Source organism: Onychostruthus taczanowskii, unplaced genomic scaffold (genome assembly GCF_017590055.1).
Source record: "Onychostruthus taczanowskii isolate IOZ18803 unplaced genomic scaffold, ASM1759005v1 scaffold140, whole genome shotgun sequence".
NCBI lineage: Eukaryota > Metazoa > Chordata > Aves > Passeriformes > Passeridae > Onychostruthus > Onychostruthus taczanowskii.
In genome coordinates, this window is record NW_024498574.1 from 766,332 (window position 1) to 784,342 (window position 18,011).

The 18,011-nt window shown below is 38.1% G+C and overlaps 1 protein-coding gene across 6 annotated transcripts in view; it reads right to left on the reverse strand.

Annotated features, from left to right (window-relative positions):
* The window catches only part of FAM174A (family with sequence similarity 174 member A), a 49,021-nt gene extending 34,808 nt beyond the window's left edge, over positions 1-14,213 (reverse strand). For 3 of the 6 annotated variants that reach the window (XM_041398140.1, XM_041398137.1, XM_041398138.1), the window contains exons 1-2: positions 13,854-14,213; positions 9,064-9,201 (exon numbers count right to left, since the gene is read on the reverse strand). In XM_041398140.1, coding sequence (XP_041254074.1) covers positions 9,064-9,201; positions 13,854-14,167 — 452 coding nt within the window. In that variant the 5' untranslated portion in view covers positions 14,168-14,213. Of the gene's footprint in view, positions 1-5,252; positions 5,659-8,846; positions 8,960-9,063; positions 9,202-13,853 lie in introns of those variants that run through there. The other 3 variants (XR_005952166.1, XR_005952167.1, XM_041398139.1) reach the window with 3 other exon arrangements.
* Positions 14,214-18,011: the final 3,798 nt, after the last annotated feature.

The window sequence follows — 18,011 nt, forward strand, 5'->3', positions numbered from 1 at the left end:
GCTACCAAAATAAAGAAGCTACCTATAAAAATACACCATATAAATACCCATATCCCCAAAAGTAAAGCTAATAAGAAGCACCAAAACAATGAACAAGTAGACCAAGCTGCAAAAATAAAAATATCCAAAATAAACCTAAATTAAAAACACAAGAAAAAGTTATTCCTAACTCGATAAACCTATAATACCTCAAGTCATCAAAGTAAAAATACCACCTATAAGTAAACACAAAACCGAGAAGTAAATTTAACCATAAACAGTATTTCTCAAGTTATCCACAACTAGCAGACATGTGCTGCCATCAAACAAACCAAACAAATAAAACCCCTCTAATATAGTGAGCAGTAGTCCAAATACAAATATAAAAAAGCCTAGCAAACTGACTACATCACACTGCCCCAAACACACCAAAACAAATGCTATTTGCTCACAATAATAAAAGCCAACACAAAACAGTTAAAAACCTACCCTGTATCTCATGCTACGGCCCATAACACCATCCTGGCCTTGAAAAGCAAGTCCTTTAAAAACACAATACCCCTGAAAAAATTAAGTCAAACAATGAAACTCATTTCAAAAACAACCTTATCAACACCTGAGCTAAAAAACAGCATTAAGTAAGTATATCACATCCCCTACCATGCACCAACTGCAAATAAAGTAAAAAAGTACAATAAACTACTAAAAACCCAGCTAAAAACCTTAAGTAAGAAATCTTTCAAAAATTAAAAGCACCATTTAGCAAAAGCCACCTAATTAATTAACACTCAAAGTTCCACCAACCAAGCAAATCCTACTCAGCCTAAATCCCTGAATATAACAAATAAAGTCCCAGTAGTACATGTCAAAAGTTTATTAAAAAAGACCGTGTAAATCAATTCTGCCTTGAGTACAAACAAACCCATTCATAAGGTTGTCTTTACTCAAAAACCAAGTTGCACATAATAAATAATGCAAGAAAAAAACCCCAACACAATATATACTTCAAAGAAATCTGATTATAAAGTAAAAATTATATACAAATATCACTATTAAATGTTACTGCCATTGTCTATACATTAAATCATACAAATATGAAATTAAAAAAAATATAAGTGCTAAAAGTCTGAGCAAATAAAAAATTAAATTTTAAATAAGTAAAATAAAAGTAGAAAATCCTGCAGCTCCGTAGTATGAAACCGAGATTCAATAGTCTAGTGTAAAAATACAATAAAAACATAATAAGTATAGCTTGTAATTTTTGAAGAGAACAAATAGAAGTTTTACATTAATAAAATACATGATGTGTAATAATATATTAATGATATAAAAATAAGAAATAGAATGTCCTACAATACATAGTGCAGCTTTTGCTTTTTGCTTTGTTTTTGGCTTGCTCTACTCTTGCTCCTGCTTCACTTCTGCTTTGCTCCTGCTCTGTGTTTGCTTTTTGCTTCTGTTTGTTAGTTTAGCTAAGCAGTCCAGATTTTTCCCTTCCCTTTTTCCTTTCCCTTTTTAAAATCATTCAAACCTGCTCTGGACTGAAACCTGAGAAACACTAAAAATCTACATCTTATAACTGCAGCTGCTATCCCCAGCGCCGAAAAGAACAATAACAGAACGACCACTCCCAAGAAAAACTTTCTAAATTTATCATCCTTTTCAAATCAGTGAAAATATTATCATCTAATATTATTCATTTTGTATACTAAAAGTGTTTTGCCTCTTAAACAAACAAGTTCTTTCCATTTCTCTCCGAAGAATCCTCCCTGAACCAATTAAAAAAAAGAGCCGTATAAGTTTACTTTCTAAAAAAAGACCTCTTTGAAAGTCTTCTCCCAGATTTACCCTAATCCAATACGTGAGAAAAATCACACAAAAATCTTATCAGAGGACACTACTCCAGAGCATTGGATCAATTCTGCAGAGGTTAACAGTTAACAGTCTGGAATACTATCAGCAGCAGTGCCATAAAACAAGACACCTGTAGCAAACAGAAGTCTATTCCGAAACGATGAAGCAGTTCATTCATACTGGATCTTTTGAGACTAAAGTTTTTCAGTTGGCTTACATATAAAAAGATTGTTCCTGGCTCTCACTGGTCAACACAAAAAATAAAAATGCTTTCTGACTCTTCAATCACATGGATTTCTCATGCTTGGACCCATTCATGATATCACAGGGAATTATCCTATCAATGGACTGAACTAATGTATTTAGATTTGATCAGGAACTACAAATTCTTGTACAAGCTGTGCCTCAAATTACAATACTGAAGGAAAAAAGCCACAAAGCCTTAACACACAGTAATAGATATGCTGTGATAGCCTTAATACTGTAAAATTTGTAAAAGTATCTTTAAACAATATTCTTTTTTCAATCTTCCAAGATTCTTCTCCACATTCCATTTTCTGTCTTCAGAAATTCAAGTTATAGAAGAAATGTAGCCTCTCTCCCAGTTTATTTCTCATTAAACTTGGGCTATCTCCTATCTTCAAGGACATCAGCAGATCAGCTCACATTCTTTACTGGCTTATTAATATTTTAGTTCAAATGGGGATAAAATTTTCCATACACAGCTACTCAGTTGCACATTTCATAATTACTTGTCTTCATTTTTTAAAAGTGATAAATAAGCTTGAAATAAACTTCATTTCTCTTTATGCATGGGTCATTTACTGGCCTCTGTGGTGGCATATTCTTTCCCAAATTTTTGAAAGTATGTTAGAACAGCTCTAAGAACAGCTTTTCACAAGTAGTTGGAAATGGTACTGATGGTGATGCACCTATCAACAGGGGCTGTATGTAACTCTCAGATGCAATTTCCAACAGTTAAGACCAAGATATACAAAACCATGATTATTTTCTAACTAGTGTCTGCAATGCAGTGAGAACCAATTCAGCTACTTAAATTAGATACAATCAACCACATGGTATTGGACATATCAGAAACCAAAACTGTTCCAAAACTTTTTAATGGTCATATAATTGCTGTACAGATGGTTTTCCTGTAAATAGAGCATCATAATTTTGGAGGCATGGATGAAAGAAGCCTATATAAAATTTTTGAGAAAATTTGTGGCCATGTTGCGGTATGTTGTCATGGTGTGCCTCAGTTTCCCTGGTCCCTCCCATGAAGATTCCTTCCCCAGGTGTCAATTACCTCTCCTTTCCCCCACCCTGACTCCTGCTGGGCACTGTCTATCAACCCAGAAATTCCAGGGCAGCATCGAGTGACTGGCAGGTTCAAAGGATGCTCTCCACCCCCTGGGGGGCCACTGGCCCATCCAGGTGTCCCTCTCACCTGAGACCCCCTCCCCCTGTACCTGGTTGGTGCTCCCTGTGTTCCGTCCCCTCCCCCTCGCCCCTGTGTAAAAGGACAGGACACCATGCTCTGGGAGAGTTCTGGTGGAGCTGTTATTGCATTCAGAGGCCATGCGGTCCAGAATAAAAACTCTGGATTAAACCCTCCATCAGGACCGACTCCTTCCTCACCATCACCTTAGAAGGTTTCTCCAGCACAGGGAGGCCTGAGGAGTGACCCTCTTCTACCAATAAAATCCAGTCTGTAGGCACTGGAGCTCGGGCATGCCTGGGCTTGTCCTCACCTGCCCAGCTGTGACCCACCACTACCTAAATGGCATCTCTGGGGAGAAAGGTCCACAGATGCCATTGTTTGGTTCAGCAACAGGGACTGGACAAGCCAAGGCACGACCTGTTCAGTAATATTGGTAAAATCCAATATGGCTGGGGTTTTTTTCCACCAGAAAAATTTGCTTGGAAACATAAATAATCTGTTCCATTTTGGTTTTTTCTGCAGAAAAACATCAAAGTTTACCTGCAGCATTTCAATGCAATTAAAGACTGATTGCATTTCAAGCGATTTTAACTTGCTTGAACAGTTCATATATCTGTGCATAACAAGGATAACACCTCCTCAGGGTGGCTCAAATCCTAGAAAGATTCTACAGATTTGAATTCCATAATATCAGGAAGACAGTCTATACTTCTGAAAGATTTCAATTATGTTTAGTTTAACACTGATGGTCCCCTCTATATATGGAAACAGCATACTTTGCCGTCTATCATTTACTGTTCTCTCACCTGCAGTCTACAACCCAGTTATTTACTATTTACTATTTCTTTACTATGTCTCCAGATTCCTCAACTAAGCAGTTCGAAGAATTAGTGCTGTATTTCCATTTCAGTTTTATCTTTACACATAAGCAGAAAAAGCTAGGTACAACAGGAAGGAAAATAAAGACTTGCATTTATTGTAAATACAATCTATTTCCCAGCTGTATGTGGTGCGTGGGCAACTGCAGGTGAAAATTACCTGGAGAGGCTCATTTGACCTCTGAGCTGTTATTAGTGCAAGTAAGAAGGTTTCAATATAACAAATCAGCTGGTAGAAGAAAATCTACAGCAGACTCCCTCTCCACCCTATCACTGTAGAAATTACCTCAAAGAAAAGTACTTCAATTTTGTTCAATCACCAAGAGGGTGAAATCAGGAAAAATTATTCCTCTTTCTCTGTAGCCCATAACTTAGGCACTTTGAGGATACATAGTCACTCCCATCAATACTGCTATATGAATATATGGAATTAGCAAAAAAATTACACATTAATTCTAAACTAGAATTTGAACATTTTGTCTACATTATGAAGATTATGGTGGAAACTGCAACACATTAAAAAAAGTATATCTTCCAGGTCTTAAAGACTGTTCTAATAATTTTTATGGCACTAGCCAAAAACGAGATATAACTGCTGTTTGTCAACTACATTCATAAAAGTACTACCACACATTTCAGTAACAGCTGCTTCTGATGTCAGTGTTTAATTTCAGAGTTACAAAATATTTAGAATTTTCCCAAAGGCTTATCTCTGCTTCACTACAGGTCTGAATACTGACATCACACAGCAACACCCTAAAGTCACTGAGCCACATCTGCTCACACAAGCTGAAGACAGACCTCACAAAAAATTAACTCAACAGTTGCAATCAGAAGTCTTAACAGCAAGAAGATGTTGCAATAGCATGTTTTACACAATTATATTAATATCCCAAGTAACTTTAAAACGTATAGTGTTGGAGCATCACACTAAATGCTAGGAGCACTGTAAACACTTTTTATTTTTTCACTGAAGTTTACATGAACAAAACATGTTAAATCAGTTTTTAAAATTCTCAACACAGAAGGCAGTGGTTTGGCTTTTTGTTGGTAAACAATATATCATCTCCTCAATTAAAATAATGTTCTAACAATACTGAGAAGTCCACAGTGGCTTTATTTACTTACAATTTAATATCAGAAGAAAAAATTAACATTCCAGGTTACTGTAGAAAAAAAGTGTATACCACACTTCATGGCACACAAGACTTGTAACAAGGAAAAATACCCTGTTTTACAAGTAATCTCCCTTTCAAATAGGTTTTTATCTTAGCACAGTTAGTACTCTCTCCCCATAGGTTATACATTGAGAATCTCTATATACAAAAAGATACAACAAATTGATACATTACTTATTGCAAGATACAAAAGGATGCCATAACATACACAAATTAAATCAGTTCCCCCCCACTTGCATACCCTCTTGCTTCTTATTTCTCCCATGAAGCAGTCTCCTTCTCTGGTTCTAAGATTAAGTTCTTTCACTGAAAGGCATGTACTTCTCTACAATAGAAGAAACAGATGCATTAATCTGAAATGCCCTGTTTCAAGGCAAATTTAGCCTACATTTTCAAAGATGACACACTATGAAAGAACTCAGAGAGACATGACATTTTATTATTAAATTTGACTGGAAAAACTCATAGTTGCCATATTACTGTGAAGTACCATAAACCTGCATTCATTTAACCTTTCCAAACAGAGAGAAAACTCATTTACAAAAATAAAGAGGGATTTACCATGATGAATATATTTTTCAACCTTCAAGGCTCATGAGTTCCTAGTGAAAATCTGGCAAGTCTTGGTAGCATTCCAGTTATGGATACTATAAATAGAGTACATTCCTGTCCTTGTGCCTTGCAGCACTGAGCAAGTAGTTTCTGTGTGAAGTCATTGAGGACTGTAAACTAGTAGTGTGATATAATTTTGAAAAACAAAGATGTGATAATAGTATACTGTCCCTCAGTCAGCATCTATGTAAAGCTGTATTGCAAGAGACCAAAGACTAGAATTTCACACTTGGGCATTTAATAGTAAGCTATTAAGCAAAATGGCTAAAACCTACTCTTTTGGTAAACTGTCCCAAACAGCAGCAGCACAGAGACTAGTAACATGGATGATGATCACAGTGAGTACACTTAAATTGTGTCTATGTTACAGCTGAGGGCACTGGGGACTGTTTTTCATACAGCTCTGAAAGAAAACAGCAATCCTTGAAAGCAGTAATGTATCTGGACACCAGTATACTAACACTACCATAGTGATTTTTAGGAGAGAAGCCAGTTTCTCTGCCTAGTCCTGCAAAGGGTCTAATACAATTAACAGCTAATCCAAAATAAGCCTATAGGGATTTCTAATATAGGCATACTATTTTCTAGAGTATCACCTTAAAAAAAGCTTGATATTTTCAAGGAAGAAAAATGAAAGCAGACTGGGTGCAACTACAGTCTTTTAACAAGTCCCAAAGAAATTAGGAAAAAAGACATATTTTTATATATAAAACAATACTTTTATACATATACCAAAACTTGACTACTTTGATGTCAATAACAAATGTAAATGAACATGGAGAAAAGAATTTCCTGTAACTGCATTGTTTTTTAGTGCCTTCCGTTATAAGTTGCAAGGGGAAGAAAATTAAGCACTAAATAAGTTCAACTGTTGAGTCTAAGTTAAGTAAAACTGCACTGTTCTTTATTTAACAAAGCACTAAACTCAAAACGTTTTGTTTATTAAAAGCCTTCCTTCCTTGTTCCCAGGTTCCAGGCCTGACTATATATTTAAGCTACCTTAAAAAAATTCAATCAACCATACCTCTGAATTACTATGAATGTCAGAACAAAGTGTAATGACATCTCCTGAGAATATGGGGATATTATTTTCATGATGTTGTCCTCAGTATCAAGTCTTTACTTACTTAGGCATTCCCTTTGGTCATTGTGCTTAAGCAGTAATGTGAATACTGATTACTAAGCTTCAGTGCAGATGCAAACAAGTTGAAACAAGAGGTAATAAATTAACTTTAAAAAGTACATTCCCAGTCAAGATTAAAAGAAGTATCTAGTTTTCAAACTATCCTGCCAGCAGTGATGTACCTTTGCAAAATTTGAACACCATTTTATCAAGCTGGTCTACAGAGATTTATGGAGTAAATTCACATTGTTCAGCACTGCTTTCATCCTACACATGAACACTATTTCAAATAAATGTAGCTCTTAAAATTTTACAAGCTTCTCCCCATAAAAGAGAACACAGGATGATATCAATACACAAAACCAGAGACAATTCACCATCTTCACTAAATCTAACGGAAGTCCTTGTTTTCCTGAGTTCCCAGTATCAAAACAAGGACTTCAATAATTTAAGCACATACTTTCAGAGCACTATTGAAACAACAGTTTAAATGCTTCTACTATGAAATACTTCAACAAATTTTTCTTCTCCTTCAAAATCAAGTGTTTAGGAAACAGGAAGGCAGAAAAATCAGAAATAGGCTCTCTGAAAGTTATAATTGCATAATACTGTTTGTTAATGATGACTACCTACATTATTATTTTACTTCCTACTAAAATCATAGTTGATACTCCTGTAAATAAGCATTTATAAAGAGTATCATGTTAACTTCTCATCAAATACCTCAACATCAACAAGTATGCTGAATTACAACAGAAGCTAAAAGATTTAAGGAAGACATTGGGGGAATTCCTGGATATAATGTGACAATTATCTATTATATTTTACATATGTACGTGTATATATATGTACTGGAACAAGACTAGTAACATAGGGTAACGGTAAATGCCACATAATTCTAAAATGCAGAAGAATGCTAAGTTGAGATACTCTAGCTATTTTAATCTATTGTATGGAGGAGAAAAAAATCAAGAGAGGCTTCTACTTATGAAAAAAAAATTAAATCAGAAAGATTCCCATTAAGGAGACAAAGTTAAAGCAGACTGAACATTTCTCTTCAAGTGCAAGAACTGCATCCAAAGTTCCTCCTGATAAAATGTAGAACACCTGACTTACCACTCCAATACTTTTAATTCAAGACATCATGTATTGCATTTATGAAACTGTTTTGCTTGAGATTGAATCGGATTTCACATTAAGCAGTGTGAATCAATTACTTGCTGTGACTGGAAGAATTAATCTGATCTCTTCTGATACTTGACAGTAGTCAAGTAGCCCTTACTATGAACTATGACTATGATAATCCCATCAATTATTTTTACTGTATCTTCACACATGCAATGTGATGGCATTACTCAGTAAGGAAAAAATTTAAGTGTGAATTGCATAAATTTAAATTTTAATTGATCATGTTTAAGGACACTGAGAAAACAGAACAAAAGTTCAACCAAAATTTGGTTTTGGAAGTTCAAACAAAATACAAGAAAATTTTCCTGTATCTACAAAGTTTCTGAGAATAGCTTAATATAAATCTTTCAGTGCAGCAGTACCAAATGTAAAACCTGGTGCAGGGTCATCATCAACTAATTGCTGACTACTTTAGCCGTAAGAAAGCCAACTGAAGCAAAGCTGCTTGAAGCAGAACTCATAGGTGAGAATACACAGGAAAAACTGGGGAGCCTCCAGTTAGGAAAAAAAAAGAAAAGAGAAAGCTAACAGCTAGTTGTTGACTTAACATTAGCTTCAATGACACTATATTTGTAACAAAAATATCCTACCTTCCTCTTCATTTCTCTGGAACTCACATGTTGAAGACAAATGGTGTTTATCTTCTTGCCCACTAAATTCTTGCCCATTTAAAATTCAAGTGATCTTGACATCCCTTCTCCAACTATGCATATGAAACACAGTAGTGAGCTTTCTCAGAGAAACTACTTATAACCCACACTCCTTCACTTCTATAGCTAGAAGTACCTTCAGGTTCTAAATACAAACCTTCGAGGATGGCTGGCATCAAATAGTGTTGTATCATCATCATCATCATCATCTTGTTCTAACGGAGTCAACTCCATGTTTTCTATGTTCGTATCCAGAACTCCGTATCTTCGGGTTTTTCTATTTTGCCTTCTGAGCCTGAAAAGTATTTTAAAACATTCAAGTAATGTAAATCTTTTGCTACGTTCTGATCCAATAATGTAAAATACTGCTATATTGATACTTACTCTAAGTTTTCTAAAATCTATGATAAGTGTACACACTTAGCTCTATGAAATTCAGAGGTCTGACAGTTCTAAGTGTCAACAGCTTACATGAAATTATTAAGGCCACTAAGATGTCATCTGTAGTTTTGTACAGGATTAATGTAGTGAATACAAAATGGCACTTAGCATCTAAATATAAGAGCCACATAAAAAAATATATGCAAAAGCATACTTCTACTGAAAAAAAAATTGGCTTGCTACATATTCTGTATGTGTCTTACAGATCTGTAAAGAATAGCAGATCAAATCAGGTAGAAACCAAACACAGCTATAGCAATGCTATAACTTATAACACATGTCATGGCTGACACTAGAAATTTTTATTAGAATTTGTGAAGTCTTTTATAGATATCAAGTTTATAAAATCATCTATAATTACACTTTAGAATAAGACAGATCTTGTAGAGTCAATTTCTTGTCTGCTTCACAAAGCACAGAAGGAAGAGGCAGTAACTTATGTTTCAGGATTAAGCCACAGTGCTTATTACAGACAAGCAGTCTGCATCTGCTTTTCTCTCTCTCCACAGCTTTGCTGCATGGGCCTGGGTCCCATGTGCATCAGCCACACAATGAACCATTCCTTTGGCTTTCCTAAACTACTCTTTCACCCATGGAACAAGCCTTGCTCAAGTTCTGGAACTCAGACCAGAAGCCACTCACCAAACACTGTGCAAAGACATCTGTTTACAGAATGCTGACATAGTCACTTTCATTAACTGGCTAACAACTTCATGAAAGCTATAGGACTTAAAAAAAACCCAAAGAATTTGTGTCTAGGTATTTAGTGCTAAATGCAAAGGTGGTAACAGTTCTTTCATTTAGAAACTCCAGAATTTACAACCCCAAGCTCGGTGCCTACCAAACATGCTTACTGCATTCAGGAACTTCAACCTAGAGTATTTCTGAACTAATATAAAAAAATTTACTAATGTATTACAATATTACGGTATTGCTATCATATTACGTATAACACATTATACTATTATATACTGTGCATAGTGACTTCTCTGTCCCACATTTAGGCACCATTTTAACTATCTTGTAAGCGATATCAAACACTGAGATTCTCAACTTCAAATCCTGCCCTGAAACTCTAGTGTACTTACACTTGTTTAAATACCCTTCTTGAAAGAACACACAACAGCATTCAATCTTGGTTTATCTTTTCACTATACTCCAATGTAGAAAATATATCTCCTTTTGGAACTGAGAAGTAAATGTAACCTTGTAAGAATGTGAAAGAGATAAAGTACATACCATTCTTCAAAGTTCTCAAATTTCTAATGTTATAAGAAATAATCAACATGGCCATTTCCTCCACTCTCAATTATGATGTGAAAATGCAGTAACTGTTATCCCAGGCATTTAAGTGCTTCAGACCAGAACAAAATAGTCAGCTTTTTCATTTAAAGCTAAGGCTATTACCAAAACAAAAAATTGCACTTTTCAGTTCAAGACAAAGTCTTTTCCATGTTCCTCATTTAGTTCATCTGTTTTTTATTCCTCAACATAGAAAGAAGTTCTAAAGAAGTTCTACTTCAAAGCACCAAGTGGAATAAAATTCTAAAACATTTAAGAAGACAGTATGATGAAAAATAGGGTTGTTTCTTACATATTGTGCCTTTGGTTTTCACTAAAGTAGAAGTTAAGCAATTGGGACTAGGACAAGCATTGTGGATAGCCTAGCAGGTAAGAAACTATTTTAAAAACACACACATACACACACAAAAAAAAAAGAAATTAAGAAGAGGTAGTACATGCTACTCATACAGTCAATATTTCTGTCAATCTCACTTTACATTTTACCTTTTTCCCATAAAGGATTAAAATGGAAAGTGAGTAGCTACTGTGATTTGAGAGTAACCTAAGACAAAATGTCTAGGTTGTAGAAAATGCAAATAAAACTTATCACAAAGCTGGCACAGATTTTAGATTCAAGCAAATTGTGTTGAAAAAACATACTAATCACTTGCAACTCAAACCCTTCTCTATCTAAGTAGTTTAAAAACTACAGCTACAGGAATACTGGAGATGTTTATGCAACATGCATGTATGATCATAGCCATGACTCTAAAGCAGTGTCTTGAGTGTTAACAAAAATAACTTAAGATCTTTTACTCTGTGGCTGACAACTGCTCAGTTGGAAGGGACCTACAACTACTATGTCAATTGCCTCATCAATCCAAAATTTAATCCAAATTGGTATTGTCCAAATGCCTCTTAAACACTAATCCCCTTTCTAAGAAGCCTGTTCCAGTCATTGACCACACTACCAGTAAAAAAATGCTTCCTAATGTCCAGTTTATACTTCTCTTGGTGCAACTTTGAATCATTCCCCTGCATCCTATAAGCTGGATCTCAGCAAGAAGGGATGAGCATCTCCTTCCTCAAGGATCAGTGGCACCTCAGAGAGCAATGAGGTCACCCCTCAGACCTCATCTTCTCCAAAGCAGACAAACTCAGTCCTCAGCCGCTCCTCAGAGGACAAGCCTTCCAGCTCTTTCATCAGCTTGGTTCTCCAGTCTGGTTGTATTCATGTCTTAGTATGCTTCTTACTGCATAAGAAGTGACAATGCTGAACAAAGTTAGACAGTCTCCTCTCTTGACTGTTTGGCTGTGCTGTGTGTGATGCACCCAAGGGTGAAGTCGCCCTCCTGGCTGCCAGGGCACATGTTGGCTCATACTGAGCTTGCTGTCAACCACCATCCTGAGATCTCTCTCTGCATGGCTGGTCTGCAGTTGCTTCTCTCCCAAGTAAAACTAGTATCCTGTTCCAGCTGAAGAGCCCAGCATTTGTTCTTGTTATATGTCCTGCCACTGGTGACTTCCCACTGCGCCAATCTACCCAGATTCCTGTGCAAGGCCTCTTGCACCTTGAAAGACTCAACTGCACCTCCCACTTTGGTGTCATCAGCAAAGTTGCTAATGGCCCATTCAACTTCTGTCTTTAGATAAGAGTATTGAGCAAAGCTGGCCCTAGAACTGAGACCTGAGGAGCAACATTAGTGACTGGGCACCAGCCTGATGCACCTCTCCTTACTACAACCCTATGAGCCCTGTCATTTACCTCTCTCTTCTACCAGTGCACCACAAATTTGCTCACCCCACAGCTACAGAGCTTGTCCAGAAGGGTACTGTGAAGAACAACACCAAAAGCGTTACTAAAATCCAGAAACACTACACTCACTTTCTTCCCTTCATCCACTGGGCAAGCAAGAAAGTAGAAAGTTTGGTAGAAAGTTTGCAAAAAAGGTTTTATGTCTTGAAACAAGATATGCCTTCATGCCAAGGAAGCCCATCCAAAAAAATGGGTCATTTGCACTTAATCCTTGTATTTCTTATATAACCACTGCAAGAACATTTCAGCTACAGGTTCAAATTCAAAAACATACACTTTACCTATTCCAAAATTCAGAAGCAAGATGCCACGGAATTACAGAATAATTTGAGGTGTAAAGCTTCCAGCTTACAGTAGCACCTAGAAGACAGCAGTCCTCTTGCAAATGCAGAATAGCAAAACAGATATACTGCCAAAACCAGAATATCAAGTAATTACCACTCATCCAGAAAATAATGGCAATAGATATAATTTTCCTCTCCAGCTCCTGCAATGACAGAATTTTATTTATTTATTTATTTGGCCTTTCCACAGTACTACTCACATCTCCAAATCTAACAGACTGGCGTTACAAGATACACTAACACTGAGAAGTGCCCTCAAGGCTTCGCAAGTGTGATTTGCAAGATGTATGAAACAATCAAAATATCCTAGTTTACTTGGACTGTGTATCTTAGTACATGATACACAAAAAACAGTCCTTAAACTGCCTTTCTAAACTAAATGATGCAGATATTAGACACAATGGGTAAATCTAAATGTAATGAAAAGTGCATGGAGAACTTGCTCCATAACTGAGGTGCTTTATGCATAATCATACATTTGGGCCTTGCTCTGAAGAATTCAAGTTATTAAAGCATGAGAGAGAGAAGTAAAACTACCAGGACAAAAAAAATACAGGGACAAACACTGCAAAAGCACATCGAGTTATGTGAGAAACAGAAAGACAGGTAAGTGGTAGCAAGCTTCATAAGTGCCCTTTTCTTTAAAAGGCACAAAATAGGTTCATTTAACTGTGAAAGAAAGCATAGACGGAAGATGTTTACTGACAAAGTCGGGGAGGACAACTTTGGTTTAGCAATACAGAAGTTTGCAAACTTATCAAAAATCACTGTAAGAACATACAAAATAAATTTAGATGGGCTGACGGATGCCACCAGTGACAAGTCCACCCGGAGGGCACAGGAGGGAGTCGGGAAAGGCCCAACACTGATGCGCGATTCTCGGCGACGTGAGCGGAGCAGACCGAGCTGCTCCCCGCCCACACGGGGGAGATGGCACCGGGAGCTTCCCAGAGCTGTCGGGCGCTACTCGCTGGCTCCTCAGGAGGCGCGGGGCCGACACGCTCTGCAGCCCGGCCGCGCAGCTGCGCACCCCGCGCTCACACAACCACTCCCCGCCCTCACCGCACGGTCCGGATCACGAAGTAGACGATGAGTGCGGCGCTGGCCAGCACCAGCACGGATAGGGCGCGCTGGGTCATGGGCTGGCCCTGCTCGGGCGGCGCCGACACCTCGGCCAGGCGGCTGCTGCTGTTGCTGTTGCCGCTGCTGCTGCTCCGCGTGGAGGTCCCGCTGGCCGCCTCCGTGGGGCGCGGGGAAGCGGTGACGGCGTCCCGGGGGTCTGGGGCCGCAGCCTCCCCGCAGCGGGCGGCCTCCAGCAGCAGCAGTAACACCAGCAGTGGCCCCACCAGGAGCCGCGGCAGCGCCGGCGACCGCATCTCCCCCTGCCTCCCGCCCAGCACGGCCGCGCAGTGCGGCCGGGCCCCGCCGCCGTCACTGCGGCCGCCGGAAGCGGAAGCCCCCCCACTCCCTCTCCGTGTCGCCACATCTCTTTTGTGGGCAGCACCCTTTTTCTCTGGATAGTCAGTAGTGCTTGGGCGCGAGTGAGGGGCTACTTCGAATGTAACAAATTTAAGGCAGGATAGTTTTTTTAAACCAGTCCTCTGTTTTAGCCTGGTTCTATGTACAAAAGAACCGAAATTTTATAACTGACTTTAGTGAAAAGAGAAATGTTAAGGAAACTTCCCAGTGTGACCATTTATGAGAGTCCCTGGCAGCCACTTCCCAATGCCAGAGCTGCCACTGCTGACACCGAAGCCACCTTCGCAGCGGCGGATCCTGTGACCCGATGTGTCCCCCCGATCTCCCCACACACACCACTGGCGCAGTCAGACCGGACTTCCCACAGCAGTCTCAGATGTCTTGCTTGTTGACGGTGCAGGACCTGGTCCTCCGATGCTACCGAGCTACCTGTAGCAGGTGTATTCCTCAACAATAAGCAAAAGGATGATTTGAAAAGTGGTAGGTCCTGAAAATTCTAATTTTTGCTTGAGCTGTGGTCCAGTGGTGGAAAGACCAAGAAAGGGCTGTGTCTAGACGGACCACAGCCAAAGGTGATGGAGCAGTCAGTATTACAAAGCCAGTGAACATGGATGACAGGACCCTGATTTAGGGTGATGCTACAGAATAACTCTCCATAAATTTGTTGCTCTTGTGTCGCATTGTTCCTTGACTAAACGCTGTCCTGATAGGATAATCCTTTAGTTGTTAGAATCCATTACAAGATTCTTTTTCTTGGCTTGTTTGTTTCTTTGTTTGGTTTGTTACTGTATACTTCGGGAAAGATTTCAGGGGTATAGTGTGCCTATAGAATGAGAAATCTGGATTGGTGGTGAGCTCTTTAACGTTTGGCACTGTGTCGAAGGGAATGAATAAAATGTCAGAGTAGCAAAGAAGCCTTGTGCAGATATATATCTGCAGTTGAAGTAACAGGGGCAACAATCAGATTTTGTTCAGAAGCAGACTCATTATCACAGAGGCCTTAAACTTAGCGGTGTATCAATCATATTGGGTCATATAAAATCACGTATAGATACTGTGAAAACAGTGATTAGTTAACTTATTAACAAGTTAACACATTTAGTTGTTCATTAACTGAGAAAACAGATTAAATGTCACAAAATTAGCCTGAATTTGGAAAGTGTAAAACTGATTTAAGCAGCATATGAGGCATTAAACTATCACGTGTCTCCCACTTGAAAAATTGTAGGCTTTTAATGGGAATAATGTTTCGGATTATGTGAACAACAGATTTTGCTGAAGGTGCTGTAGGGATGGAGCATGGAACATGTGAATAAGCTTCCATGATAGCTTTTTACAAGGTTTATGACTTCAACAGAGCTTGACTGATTCAGGTCCTCTCAGTGCCAATAAGTATCACCCTGCTTCTATCCTATGAATTCCTGTGAGATATATTTTCTCTTGACAAGTCCAAGCAACTTATTTGCAGCACAGGGACATATGACAGAGGAAAGTGTTATATTCAAAAGTCAAGGAGGAACATTTCTTAGAAAGATAGTCACTGATGTTAAATTGTCCTGTAGAAATGTCCTTGATTCATGGACTGTGTAAAGTCTAACAATGCTGGATTGCTCACTTAGATGATACGATGACATACAGTGTAGTAAACTGCAAGTCAGATGCAAAGCATGAGGGGAAAAGAAAAAAGGATTGCCTTGGTCAGTAAAAACTATGGCAGGGCAATATTAGTATTTTAAAATGCCCTCTTGGCAAAACTGGCATCCTTAAAACCAAGGGTTCTAGTGCTGTGTAGGGAAAGTTGTTTTTTGAAGGTTTTTTTTTCCTGAATCAGAAGCTAGTGTTCTTAATAATCAGCAGATTAAGATAGTCTTTGAGTTTTCAGATAGAAACAAAAAAAATAGAGCAATTTATCAATTTATGTTTTTTATTTTGAAAGAAAAAGAATTATTGAAGTCCTTGAATATTTGTTTGTTTCTTTGGTGTGGGGGAGGGGTGGGGGTTGTTTAATCATTGAAATGCATAGATTTGTTCAGTATTCAAGTCAGATATAAATGCAAAAACCTTGTATCCAAAAAATTTGAAGGCAAAAATTTGCTTCAAGACAGCTATGAGACAATTTTTTTCATGAAGTGTGACAACTTCAAGCCTGTGTGTGGAAACTGGCAGTCATTTTTAGATCTTTTTAGAATTCCTGACTATTAGTAATTGATGTCTAATTTATTGGTTAGAGTCAAAGTCAGGAAACAGAATTTTAAAAAACTGGGATGTTCTGTGATCGTTATGATATACAGCAGCTTTTGAAAGCTGTGTCTTTGGGTTATATTTTCCCATTCTGAGTTAAAGTGTAGAACCTTTTTCACTTACAAAAGGAATATGGAACTTTCTTGTCTTATACGTAAAAGGTAAGAATTTGAGGGCCAGTGAAAGACCCTGAGACAGTTACATTGCCCATTAAAAATAATGGAGCTTACTTGAGTTTCACCTTTGAGAAAAACAAAAAAAGTCTTTTTTTCTTTTTCTACTTCCATAAAACAGACCTTGCAGATTAATTGGAAGAGCACAGAAATTTACATAATTATTTACATGTCAAGGATGTCTGAGAAGATCTTCTTATCAGAAAATTAAACAGTAATTTGGAGAAAGGCACTTAAGAGCTCTGCATATTTTCTATTTTTCTTGTTTAGCTAGTTGAATTGAAATGTCATTATATGGTTCCCATTACTTGTAACACCAAAGGGCAACACATCTATTTCCTTTTCCCTCATAACTATCAGTCTGTCTGTATCACAGAATATTCTATGGACCTATTGTTGTAGTGTGCTTTTATACTCTGTAATAGTTTTGGTTTTGTATCCCCTTATTTTCCCCAAATTGTGTACCCCTAATTGTACCCCTCCCTCTACCTGTGTAATCATTCTCCTGTGTTGAGATCATCCCCAAATCCCTGCTCTGGCTCTCTGTCAGTCACTCAGCATCCCATCCCTTCTATGGAGAACTTTCGGTCCAAGTTGTTGAGTGATTAGTCCGAGGCGAGGGGTCAGCCCCCAAGTATTATTTTATATGCTATCCCAAATGTCCATCCCTAAGGTTGCATCCCTTATCGCTGTCGAGGCAGTCACGACACAAAGCAGAGACCACAAGCAGTCTCAGTTGGCAACTCTTTATTATCGAACATGGCTGACCTTTTATACACTTTCTAATTGTTTATGCTTCTTTGACCCTAACTATTGGACACAATAAATCAACATAACACCATTGGTGAAAAGTTACAATGACTTAACTAGCTTTCTAAAAATACTTTCTGCAGCTGTAAAGTTCTCTTCTTGTCTTTCTTCAGTTCCTCAGTTCTCTTGCTCTCCTTGGTTACAACCTTGGAGAGAACTCCTTATCAGCTTCTTCTTTCTTCTCAGCTTCTTCTCGCTCCTTTAGCTAACAGGCCCGCTGTTAGCCCCTTCCACAATTCCCCCATTTTGTTTTTAAACACAGCTGCTATGGATTTTTGCAGGGCCTTTTGCAAAAATCCAAGCAGACAGGGGAAACACAGAACAACAATCACAACCATCAACAAAATCAACATCCCCATTCTTAGTACAATCATCCATCTATAAGTGCTTTTAAATTTCTTAACTACTTTACCCTATAAAACCATGAACTATAACCACCCTAAAGTGCTCAAAAGGAGCTGCAGGAATACTAGAACAAAGGTTGTTTGGGCTGACCAAGACAATGCAAACCTGCATT